Source organism: Capra hircus, chromosome 1 (genome assembly GCF_001704415.2).
Source record: "Capra hircus breed San Clemente chromosome 1, ASM170441v1, whole genome shotgun sequence".
NCBI lineage: Eukaryota > Metazoa > Chordata > Mammalia > Artiodactyla > Bovidae > Capra > Capra hircus.
The window spans coordinates 118,880,593-118,893,197 of NC_030808.1; the positions used below are offsets into that span (position 1 = coordinate 118,880,593).

At 37.3% G+C, this 12,605-nt stretch overlaps 1 protein-coding gene across 1 annotated transcript in view; it reads right to left on the bottom strand.

The window, feature by feature from the left end:
- Positions 1,190 to 12,605, bottom strand: part of CPA3 (carboxypeptidase A3) — a 32,345-nt gene continuing 20,929 nt past the window's right edge. Inside the window, exon 11 of the mRNA XM_005675465.3 lies at positions 1,190 to 1,750. Within this exon, the coding sequence (XP_005675522.2) occupies positions 1,563 to 1,750 (188 nt within the window). The 3' untranslated portion in view covers positions 1,190 to 1,562. The remainder of the gene's footprint in view (positions 1,751 to 12,605) is intronic.

The window sequence follows — 12,605 nt, forward strand, 5'->3', positions numbered from 1 at the left end:
TGGGATTATCTCTCTTATCTCTACTACCTAAAGGCCTAATGGAATTAAAAATATTTTATGTACATTTGAAGATTATGATTTCTTTCAGTCCTTTATCAGCTGAGTCAGTGTGAATGAGTGTATAATTCTCATATGGCAAATTTAATGGAACACATTTACATTCCTGTGTTCTGAGCCAGTTTTGAATGCTAAATATTTAGGTATAGATACTATATTTTTTATAAAGGACAATTTAGTCTTATAATCAGGGCTTTATGTTTTATCTTTTTTTTGTCTCTGTCGCATTTTCCTCCTCTATCTGTAGAGCAATTTTATTAGTTTTATATAGGTTTCCCTATATAGGTTTTAGACAGTTTTGCATGGGAAACTTTTACCTACCTTCTAACTATCAGATATACCATCACCTTATAGATTTAATGACACTCTTTCTTTTGTGGGGCCTTAAAGGAGCCATAAGGAATGTCCCAGATTATTTGTTAACATGGTTTCTCAGAATCTTTTAAGATCCTCTAAATTTTTATACAGATTGTTTTGAGAAGTTTTTAGAAAGTCAAGGAACTCTCTGCTTAAATCTCCCTTAAATTCTCGTCAGTCATCTCTTTCTGAATTTTCAGAATGTGAATACCAGTGTTATCATATGATGAGATATAGAAGAATAAAGTTAGGGAAAAGGTATTCTGTAGCACTATCTTAAGCAATACGGTTATAGATGTATAAAGATAATAAGTTACTCCGATTGACCTTAGTTGACATGACTTTCTCTTTCCAATTTGTACTATATTTCCAGGCTTCTTTTCTGTCCATTGTTAGACAGGGATTGCAGCTGATCAGACGTTCTGGCTGTGTCTGTAGCTGCCAAGAGGTGTTTTGGCAGGTAATTCCTCTGATTATAACACTTTAAACTGTTTTGAATTTATGTACATTGATTAGAACGTTGATAAGAACTGGATTAGTTGTTTAAGGCACTGAGATTCATTTCTAAATAAACTACTTTATTTCCTTCTAGAACATCCTTTTGCTATTGTGAAGATATAAACATGGTCTGCTTGTATTAAATATATGCAGGCAAAATGTTTTTAAAAATTGAAGATATTCTTCTGTGTTAACAGAATGCATATAAAGAATTAGTGCATGATTATTAATACTAATAGAGGAAAGTAGAGAACATAATTTATAAAAAAACAGAAGGTAAGTTTTAGAATATGATTTATTTTTATTATATTGGAACATGAAATGATGAAGCCACATGGTGACAGTGGTTCTGAAGAAAGTGAAGGTTCTCATTTTTGTCTCATGACCCAGAGTCTACTACCTTTCAAAATACTCAAAATAATACTTAATGCTGTGTTACAACTTAACTTGGTTAAACTTTCACCTAAAGCTATTTGTTAGGATGTTATGGAGAGTAAATAAGAGCAAAAAGAAATAACATAGGACTTAAGTGAGCAAGAAAGGACCTGTTCAGGTGATGTGGAAACCAATCTAGGTATAAGCAAAGACTTGGCTTTCTAGTAAAAGGCATGGGAAGAATTAACTGGCTGATTCCAAACAGAGGCAATTCTTTATGAAGTATGCTTGAGGATATACTTGACAATAAATTTGACAGCAGGCATGGTCTCTTTACATGTTGACTTTATCTGAGATTCTGGAAGGAGAAAACCAAATCTTTCTTTATCTCGGAGCTCAAAGGCAAATGTGTGTTTGATGCCCAGGTTGTAAGCCCAGTCTAAAGAAGAACCTGATGTTGGGTCTGTAAAACATAAGCAGTAAATATTTAATTAGAAACAAATGTTAACATGTTTTTGAAAAAGAAATTCACTGGTATAAAATTAGCAATGAAAAATAATTATATGTATAATTAATTGCAGTAATGAATGAGAGTAGTGGTCTGCATAGTACAGTGCGTGGCTGTGTGTTCAGTCGTGTCCAACTCTTTGCGACCCTGTGGACTATAGCCCACCAGGCTGCTCTGTGCAGGAGGTTGCAGTGCTGAGCAAAAAATTATCATGGCTTTAGAATCCACCACATGCTTTAAATATGTGCTGTATATTCAGAATTACATTTTGCTTGGATCATTTTGAGTCTAAATTGAGTCTGTCTTGTAGGTGCATGTTGTCATAGATGGAGGTGGTCTGAGCAAATGCAAGCAGTTGAGGAGACTAACTCCGGAGTGGGTGGGTCACTGAAAACCCACTAGGGAGGACAATGCATACAAGATTCGAGAAATTAGATTCCTTCTAATAGTTCAGGTCTGTTTCATTCATGTTGCTAGGATAAAATATTTCATAGTTAGGAGAAAGTTTAAATCAGTTATTTTAATGATGTGTTTAATCCCCCTAATCCAACATTTCCATGTCAGTTTTTATGAAATTTTACTAAGAATATTATTTGTTAAAAAGACCAGAAATATAAATATCTAGAGGTTATATACAAGCTTTCTATAAGTGTATATACATATTATAAATACATTTTTATATATTTTGACTTATATAATAGAAAAATATAAATTTTTTGTATATAAAAAGATATATATACAATATATATATATATTTTTCTATAACAATCTTCCCTGGTGGCTCAGAAGTTAAAGCATCTGCCTGGAATGAGGGAGACCCGGGTTCGACCCCTGGGTCGGGAAGATCCCCTGGAGAAGGAAATGGCAACCCACTCCAGTACTCTTGCCTGGAGAATGCTATGGAGGGAGGAGCCTGGTAGGCTACAGTCCATGGGGTCGCAAAGAGTTGAACACGACTGAGCAACTTCACTTTCACTTTCTTTGTATATAAAATTACTTAACTGATACTAATGTTTTAGATTTGAAAGATAAGAATTCAAAGTTGTGATGAAGAATTAGAGAAAGAATATTTTGTTAGAGAGATAGGGTTGGCTTTAAAGTTATTCAATATGTATTTACCAAACCTTTAATATGTGCAATGCACTTTACTGGGAACTGTAGAGGGTGGGTAGTACAGGGTATGGAGATGAAGAAGATACTATTGGTGTGTTTGGAACTTAGAGTTGGTGGGGAAAGAAGTCAAACATGCAAATCAGTAGGAAAATTCCATAGACGGAGGACCCTGGTGGGCTGCAGTCCATGGGGTCGCTAAGAGTCGGACAGGACTGAGTGACTTGACTTTCACTTTTCCCTTTCATGCATTGGAGAAGGAAATGGCAACCCACTCCAGTGTTCTTGCCTGGAGAATCCCAGGGACGGCGTAGCCTGGTGGGCTGCGTCTATATGGTTGAACAGAATCAGATACGACTGAAGCAACTTAGCAGCGGCAGCAGCAGAGATGTGGCAGACTATTAAAGAATCATAGGAAAGGTACAGTATCTTGTAAAGATTCAGAGGAGGAAAGAGATTAGGCCTGGTGAAGGGAATGACATTTCATGCTCAACACCTGCTGAAATACTACCTTCATGATGGAGATTGTATTTGGAGAGAGCCTTGAAGAAAGTCTAGTATTTTTCCAGATGGGGATTGAAGAAAGGCATTCTAGCCAGTGAACCACAAGGATGGAAAGCATGGAAGGGTTTAGGAACCAGTGAGTTCCAGCTGGACTAGAAAATGGAACAGCAAGAATTTGTGGGCAAAGTTCAGAAAGCCTGGTAAGTCAGGAAAAATGTTTTGTTTGGAAACCAGTTATAGCCATTTCAGTGCTGTACTTCCAACAGCACTGGAAAGAGACCAGTTAGGAGGTATTGTGGAGTGAAACCTGAACTAGCATTGAGTCATCACACAGGGAACAGAATTGGTGGGGCTTGTTGTAAGAAAAGCCAGAATGGGAGAGTCACAGAATTTGAAGAAAATGATAGATATTTCAATCTGGGTAGCTTGAAAAAAACCCACATGCTATTAACAGGAACAGAAATTCAGAGAGAGCAGTGATGGGGAAAAGAAAGGGGTAAAGCAAGGAAGACAAAAGGATGTGTTTAGCATCAGTCAGGGGATAGTTTCCTCCTACTAGGGATCTGGGAACTGGTGGCAGAACACTGGGGAGCTGTGTGGCCTGAAACAGCCAGAGAAATACTATCGGATGTCCAGCCTTGACAAAATGCAAGAACCTTGTGTAGCCCTGGCGTAGAAGGTAGGGGGAACTCCTGGGCGGGGCTTATGCAGGATCTCTGAGGCAATAGTTGGCTTTGTGTGCTTTCCCCCCTCAGTTCTGTGCACAGCACCTGCCAAATACACAGTGTTTGACGCGGGAGGATATGTGAAGCCTTGCTTCTGCATTGACATGTGAGTTGGAAAGTTTGGGAAGTTGATGAAAGCCAAGAGTTACTGCCACCTTTCTCTGATTTACTGTGCCTTAAAGGAAGGTGTCTGGGAAAATGGATTTGGAAATTAACTAGCAGAAGCATCCTAGGTGAAATTGGCTTACACACACTTGTTCAGGGTCATTATGTCTTCTTGGTGGATTGATCCTTTTATCATTAATGTTCTTTGTTTCTATCAAATTTCTTTGTTCTGAAATTTATTTTATTTGATGTATAGTATAGCACTCCTTCTTTGGGTAATGTTTGCATGATATATCTTTTTTCAGCCTTTTGGCTTCAACCTATGTTATATATGATGTGGGTTTTTTGTAGCCAATGTATTGTTGTATTTTTCTGAACCCACTCTGCCAATTTCAGCCTTTTAATTAATATATGTTGGTAAATTATTGATATCCCTTAAATCTACCATCTTACTATTTGATTTTTGTTTGATCCCTCCATTTTTCATTCCTCTGTTTCTTTTATTTCCTTACTCTTGGTTACATGAATATTTTTAAGCTTCCATTTTGATGTATTTATAATATTGTTTTTGAGTGTATCAGTTTGTATACTTTTCTTAGTGGTTGTTCTATGTATTATAATATATACACATAATTTATCACAATCTACTGGTATCAGTGTTTTAGCATGTCAGGTGATATATGGAAACCCTATTTGCCTTTAGATTCTTTCCCCCTTCCCACTTTTAAAATACAATTGTCTCAATTACTTCTCTACATATATTAAACTTCACATCAGATGGAGTTATATTGATTAAACTATCATAAGGAGAAAGATAGCCTATTTATCCTTCATTCATTCCCTAATCTGTTGTTTTTCTTTCCTTTCCACAGTTTCAGGCCTTTTGTTATTATTTATTTCTTATTTGGAGAGCTTTCCCTACCCATCTTTAAAGTGTAGGTCTGCAGGTAACACATTCTCTTAGCTTTCCTTTGAGAATGTCTTTATTTCCTCTTTATTTCTGAAGGATGTCTTTGCTGAATATAGAATTTATGATCGATAGTTCTTTTAGCACTTGAAAAATGTTATCCGTTCCTTTTGACCTTCTGGGTTTCAAATGAGAAATCTGCTGTCATTTGAATTGTTTCTCCCCCTTAGATTATTTCTGTTTCACTGCTTTCAAGAGCTTTTATTTTGTCTTTAGTTTTCAGTACTTTCCTTATGGTATGGCTTGATGTGAGTTTCTTTGAACTTATTCTGTTTGTGATTCAGTCATTTCTTAAGTATGTTGGTATATGTGTTTACGAAATTTAGGAAATTTCAGTCTTTAATTACCTCAAATAATTTTTCCAACCTTTTCTTTCTCCTCTCCTTCTGATAATTGATGACATGAATGCTTGATCACTTGTTATTATGCCACAGGTCCCTTAGGCTTTGTTTATATTTTTTTCCAACTTGTTTTCTCTCTTCAGATTTGTTAAGTTCTATTGTTCTGTCTTCAAGTTAACTGATTCTTCTCTCCATCAAATTCATTCTGCTATTGATCCTCTCCAGTGAGTTGTTAAAATTTAAGTTATTGTGTTTTTCAGTTCTGTAATTTCTGTTTGCTTCTTTGCATTTCTTTGATGAGATTTTCTATGCTATCATTTGTTTCATGGCTATCTGTAACTGCTAGTTGAAGCATTTTTCTGATAATGATTTTGAAATTCTTGTCAGATAATTCTAACACTGAAATCATCTCAGTGTTGGCATCTGTTGATTGTCTTTTTTCATTCGAGCTGTGATTTTTTTTCATTTTTGTCAGGATAAGTGATTTTTAACTGTATCTTAGACACTTTGGCTACTATGTCAAATCTTAATGGAAATCTATTTTAGCAGGCAGTCACCCTGTTTAGGTTTAGCATACAGGCTCTATTCTTCTTTAGTGACTTCTGGTTCCAGTGTTAATATAGTTTTCAGAGCCTTTGACTTGCTGTTTTCATCTTGTTGGTTCCTCTGATGCTGCTGGGCTCCCACTGATCCCTGCAGGTAACTGCTGCATGAGTGAAAGGTGATCTCCTGGCTGGGCATCTGAAGCCTCTAGGTGACAAATGCAGGCTCCAGCCTGTGAGAGTAGAGAGCACTTCCCTCTCTAGGAAAGAAGGAAGAGGGGATGCCTGAAGAGAGAACCTGGTAAAATACCTGAGTGATATCTATTTTGGGGAAAATAGCTGCTTTGGAGGCAGTCAGCAGAGACCGAGTAGAAAAGAAGGAAGAGGCAAACCAGTTGAGTTTGGTGTCAAGGAAGCCAAGGGAGTGGCAAGAATGGTATATCAACAAGGTCCAGTGTTGCAGGGAGGTTTTGGAGCGTGTTAGCTGAGATAAATACACTAGCTTTAGTGATCAAGAAGGCTGCCATTTTCAGCTAGGGTTGAGTTTAAGTTCATTAGAAAAAAAGAACATAAAGGTAAGAGGTCTATAGCAATGGAGGTAGGGAAGATAGGGGTTGTGTCTTGCATGATGATTTAGAGTGTGTTACCACTGCTACTGCTAAGTCGCTTCAGTCGTGTCTGACTCTGTGTGACCCTACAGACGGCAGCCCACCAGGCTCCCCCGTCCCTGGGATTCTCCAGGCAAGAACACTGGAGTGGGTTGCCATTTCCTTCTCCAATGCATGCTAGACATTTCAATAAATGTGGCCAATTTCTAGCTGTACCAGCCTCCCATTCGCAGTTAAGTAAACTGCTGTGATTTCAGAGTTAAAGAATATGGATATTTCATTTTTACAAATTTACTTTATGTGACATCTCTCATTAAGATTAATGGTGGTGATTGAGAGTTTATGTAATTTGTGACTTTTCATAATTGTGTGATGTTATTGAGTGTAATACATTTTCTTTTATGATACTACTTTTTATATCTTTGAAACCTTAAATTTGCAAATTAAAACTATATTAAGACATAATATAGATACAGCATTGAAAGCTTTTTACTTGCTAAGAATATATTATTATACAACTTAGTTGAACATGTTGCTTAGCCTTTTATTTATCTTCATCTGTACCCACTAAAATATGTGGCTATATTTATAAAATATAATAACAAACACTTGCTAAATACCAGGCACCCTTCTAAGTGCTTTATGTATGGTAACTCATTTCATTAACTCCTATCAAAACCTTATGATTTTGCACCAATTGCTCTTTTACAGAAGAGGACGTTTTGGCACAGAGAAATTAAGCAGTTTACTCAAAGACAACATAGTTAGATGTAGAAAATAGATAGGTGATGAGGATATACTGTATAACAGGGAATTATAGCTATTATCTTATAATAACCTGTAATAAACTATAATCTGCAAAAATACTGAATTAATGTACTGTAAAAAGCCTGATGCTAATATAATAGTGTAAGTAAAAAAAAATACTTCAATTACAAAAGGGATCCATAGCTAGTAAGTGGTCGAATGAGGAACCAAACCCAAGCTGCACATCTTCAGAGTCTGTATGACTAACCATTGTACTGTCCTACCCACCAAATGTCAATCTGTAGTCCTCTTAATAAAAAGTCTTAATCAAGTTCTGCAGGGTAATCTTTTGCTCTGCTCACAACATTTTCTTAAATATTTACAATAAGAAGAAAATTTCCTACTCTTTTCAAGGCATGTTAAGCACAAGGAACTCACTGTAATACACTCAAAACAAGTCAAAATAAAATTGAACTGAACCAACAATCTGGTTTCATCCCAAAGAAATCCACATAAAGTGACACTGGTGGCTGAACTTGTATGTTTTAAAAAACATATCAATATGCTTTAAACTAATAACATGCACTTTTATGTCAACAAGAGTAAAAATTCTTTTTTCAGCAAGAGCTGGAGCTCTAGATGCGTGCACATGGACTGAATTTTTTTTTCCCCACATCTATTGCCCCTTGTATAATTTCGGTTCAGATGTCTTAGTGGATAGATATTGGATGTTAAGCTATAAATTCGGGAGTCTTGATTTTCATCTTTTCAAAATGTAGAGTGGTAAAGACATCCTGGAATGTGAAGTCAAGTGGGCCTTAGGAAGCATCACTAAGAACAAAGCTAGTGGAGGTGATGGAATTCTAGTTGAGCTATTTCAAATCCTGGAAGATGATGCTGTGAAAGTGCTGCACTCAATATGCCAGCAAATTTGGAAAACTCAGCAGTGTCCACAGGACTGGAAAAGGTCAGTTTTCATTCCAATCCCAAAGAAAGGCAATGCCAAAGAATGCTCAAGCTACCGCATACTAACACTCATCTCACATGCTAGTAAAGTAATGCTCAAAATTCTCCAAGCCAGGCTTCAGCAATATGTGAACTGTGAACTTCCAGATGTTCAAGCTGGTTTTAGAAAAGGCAGAGGAACCAGAGATCAAATGGCCAACATTTGCTGGATCATGGAAAAAGCAAGAGAGTTCCAGAAAAAACATCTCTTTCTGCTTTATTGACTATGCCAAAGCCTTTGGTTGTGTGTCTCACAATAAACTGTGGAAAATTCTGAAAGAGATGGGAATACCAGACCACCTGACCTGCCCCTTAAGAAACCTGTATGCAGGTCAGGAAGCAACATTTAGAACTGGACATGGAACAACAGACTGGTTCCAAATAGGACAAGGAGTACATCAAGGCTGTATATTGTCACCCTGCTTATTTAACTTATATGCAGAGTACATCATGAGAAACGCTGGGCTGGAGGAAGCACAAGCTGGAATCAAGATTGCCGGGAGAAATATCAATAACCTCAGATATACAGATGACACCACCCTTATGGCAGAAAGTGAAGAAGAACTAAAGAGACTCTTAATGAAAGTAAAAGAGGAGAGTGAAAAAGTTGGCTTAAAGCTCAACATTCAGAAAACTAAGATCATGGCATCCAGTCCCATCACTTCATGGGAAATAGATGGGGAAACAGTGGAAACAGTGGCTGAGTTTATTTTTCTGGACTCTAAAATCACAGATGGTGATTGCAGCCATGAAATTAAAAGATTCTTACTCCTTGGAAGAAAAGTTATGATCAACCTAGGCAGCATATTAAAAAGCAGACATTACTTTGTCAGCAAAGGTCTGTCTAGTCAAGGCTATGGTTTTTCCAGTGGTCATGTGTGGATGTGAGAGTTGGACTGTGAAGAAAGCTGAGTACAGAAGAATTGATGCTTTCGAACTGTGGTGTTGGAGAAGACTCTTGAGAGTCCCTTGGACTGCAAGGAGATCCAACCAGTCCATCCTAAAGGAGATCAGTCTTGGGTATTCATTGGAAGGACTGATGTTTAAGTTGAAACTCCAATACTTTGGCCACCTGATGCAAAGAGCTGATTCATTTGAAAAGACCCTGATGCTGGGAAAGGTTGAGGGCAGGAGGAGAAGGGGATGACAGAGGATGAGATTGTCTGATGACATCACCTACTCAATGGACATGGGTTTGGGTGAACTCTAGGAGTTGGTGATGGACAGGGAGGCCTGATGTGCTGCCGTTCATGGGGTCGCAGAGTCGGACACAACTGAACTGAACTGAAAGAGTATAGAGAACGATACTCTAGAGTTGAGAAACAAGAGCAGAGCTAGTGATTTTGATGTGTAGGAAGGCAACAAGAACGGCACTTTGAAATTAACTTTTTAATTCATGATGTGACCCACAGACAGATGATATTATTGATGCAAACTTCTTGGTTTCCATCAATTCAGTGAAGTATTCTTGCTAACCAGGCACTACCTTCAGTTATTTCTAAGATGGTAAAGGATTGGGTATGCTCTCAGTATGCAAATATCAGCATTTCATGATCTTTTAATATCAATTTATGTGTCATCTGAATAGTGCTGCTTCATGGTGTACAGTTTGTGATCTGGAATGCTTATTTTTGATCCTATTTTGCCCCTAAAGGACCAAATCTTTCTATATCTCAGTTTCATAGTTTATGAATGAGGGGTTTAGCTTATATCAGTGGTTTTCCACCCTAGTTTCATCTTAGAAACTACTTGCTTCAACCACTTTAAGAAAATTCAGATTCCTGGACTTCATCATAGACTAATGAAATCTGAATCTCTGGGGACAGGACCTGATCATCTCCATGTTGTAAAAGCTCCTCAGATAATGCTGATTAGAAGTCAGGCTTGAGATCCATAAATTAGATCATCTAGGTTTCCTCCTGGTTTTAGATTTTACAGTTTGAACTTATTTGCTTATTAGGTTAAAATTACAGATATATTTATGTTCTTCTGGAGGCCAGGGATCTTTCCACGGTTTGGGTTTTAAAAATGCTCTCTCAGTCTTCTTTTTCTGTCTCCATCAAATCAAAGAGAAAAATGCTGGTAAATGCTAGTTGCTTCCCCTAAATCCTGGAACATGTTAAATGACAATTAGAATACCGGAATGGCTAAACTTTAATCGTGGGGTGCATCTCTTCTCTATTCTTACCAAGTCAACTGCTTGGCTACCCCTGCTTCTCATGAATATTTGATTAACATTTAATCAAATACTTTATTAAAGCAGTGACTCCTTAGAGTTTTATACCTCTATCAAGTTGCTGCAGCCCATATATGGAAGAGGCAATTCTTTTTAAATCTGAATTGCTTAAAAAATCTTTATAATATATAATAAAAAGTTTAAAATACAACACAGTTGTATAGAATAATACTTCCTCTTTATCCTACCATTTTTAAAGTGACATATGATAGCATGGAGCTGTGTTATCTTTAGGCATCTCCTCCTCCCAGTTAGAAGGTAACTCTTTGAACGCAGTTGTGTCTTTCAACTATCTCTCAAAGGTTCAAGTGCCTGGCTATTAGGCAGGTGCTCCATAAATTCTTGCTAATTAAATGATTGTGATGCAAAGCAAATGCATAACTCTAGTATGCTCATAATTTTCATAGATGCAAATACACATCACACACATACATGTATGTTTGCATATACATATATGTATATACATGTATGTATGTATGTGTATATATGTATGTATATTGAAAGTGTGAGAGTAATAATCCTTTGATGCCCTAGCTGCCATTTGCAAAGTTTGTTCCTGCTCGCAACCCTTTGTTCTTTGCTGCCAAGAATATTTGTGTGTTTTCCCTCAGTATGATGTAGAAATTACTCTTACATCATACCTGGCTGGTTTATCTGGCCCTGCTATTTCCCAGTATCCACTAAGTAGGCTGACATTCTGTCCTTTGGTTCTTTGCTTACTTTTGTGCACTCATATAGCTGAGTATATCACCTGTTTTGAAATCTTGTTATCCACGTGTATGTGTAATGAATCCCTGGCCTGGTTATGTTGCAGCAAGATCTATTTGGATGCTGGCGATTGGCTGTGTCACTGTATTTTCTCTTCAGCCCTTTTAAGCTCACAGCTGGTTGATATGTGATTGCTGATGAATGTTCTCTAAGAATGGAACTTGTCTGGCTTTTTAAGTCATTTTTCCAATTCCACCAAGGAAACATTCAGTAAATGGGCTCTAGAAATGCTGCGATGACTGCAACATTTTCAAATTCCACAGCAATTGTTGAGGATATAGACTTTTAGTTACAGTTTATTCTTTCAGCTTGGGCTAGGGAAGTGGTTTATAATGTATGCCCAAGTAGAGTTATTACATGGAACCCACAGAATGCACATGTTTATTTTTTCAATCCATACATTCCAGAAGTATAATGGAAGTAATCATTTGTATTTAGTGCTGGTGAGTTGATCCGTGAAGTGTTTAAAAGTTAAGCAATAGTCTTTGTGCTAAAAATCTTGGCTAGCATGGCTCTGCTGCTGCTGCTAAGTCACTTCAGTAGTGTCCGACTCTGTGACCCCATAGATGGCAGCCCACCAGGCTCCCCCGTCCCTGGGATTCTCCAGGCAAGGACACTGGAGTGGGTTGCCATTTCCTTCTCCAATGCATGAAAGTGAAAAGTGAAAATAAAGTCGCTCTGTTGTGTCTGACTCTTAGCGACTGCATGGACTGCAGCCTACCAGGCTCCTCTGTCCATGGGATTTTCCAGGCAAGAGTACTTGAGTGGGGTGCCATTTCCTTCTCCGATCATGGCTCTAGACAGTAATATAGATTACTCTATATCAAGTCTAGTTTTGTTGTGGTTTAAATCTATGTTCACTTCTTTTGGACAAGTTATGACACCATTTCTTTGAGTAAGTTTATGAGAATCAATTCTGCTTTTGTTCCATGCCCTGTACTAGATATTATATGATCTGAAAGGACCTCTGAAGTATAATCCTTGTTTTTGAGAAATTAAATTTTGTAAAAAGTTAAGACTGTATAAGCAGTTTCATTGAAATTTCTTTTAAAGTTTGGGCATAAGGACTTAAGCTTGGGAATAGTTTGGACTAAGAATTTCCAAACTGAGGTCAGTGGAATCGGAGAAGAAATGGTCTCACTTCCCAGGGTC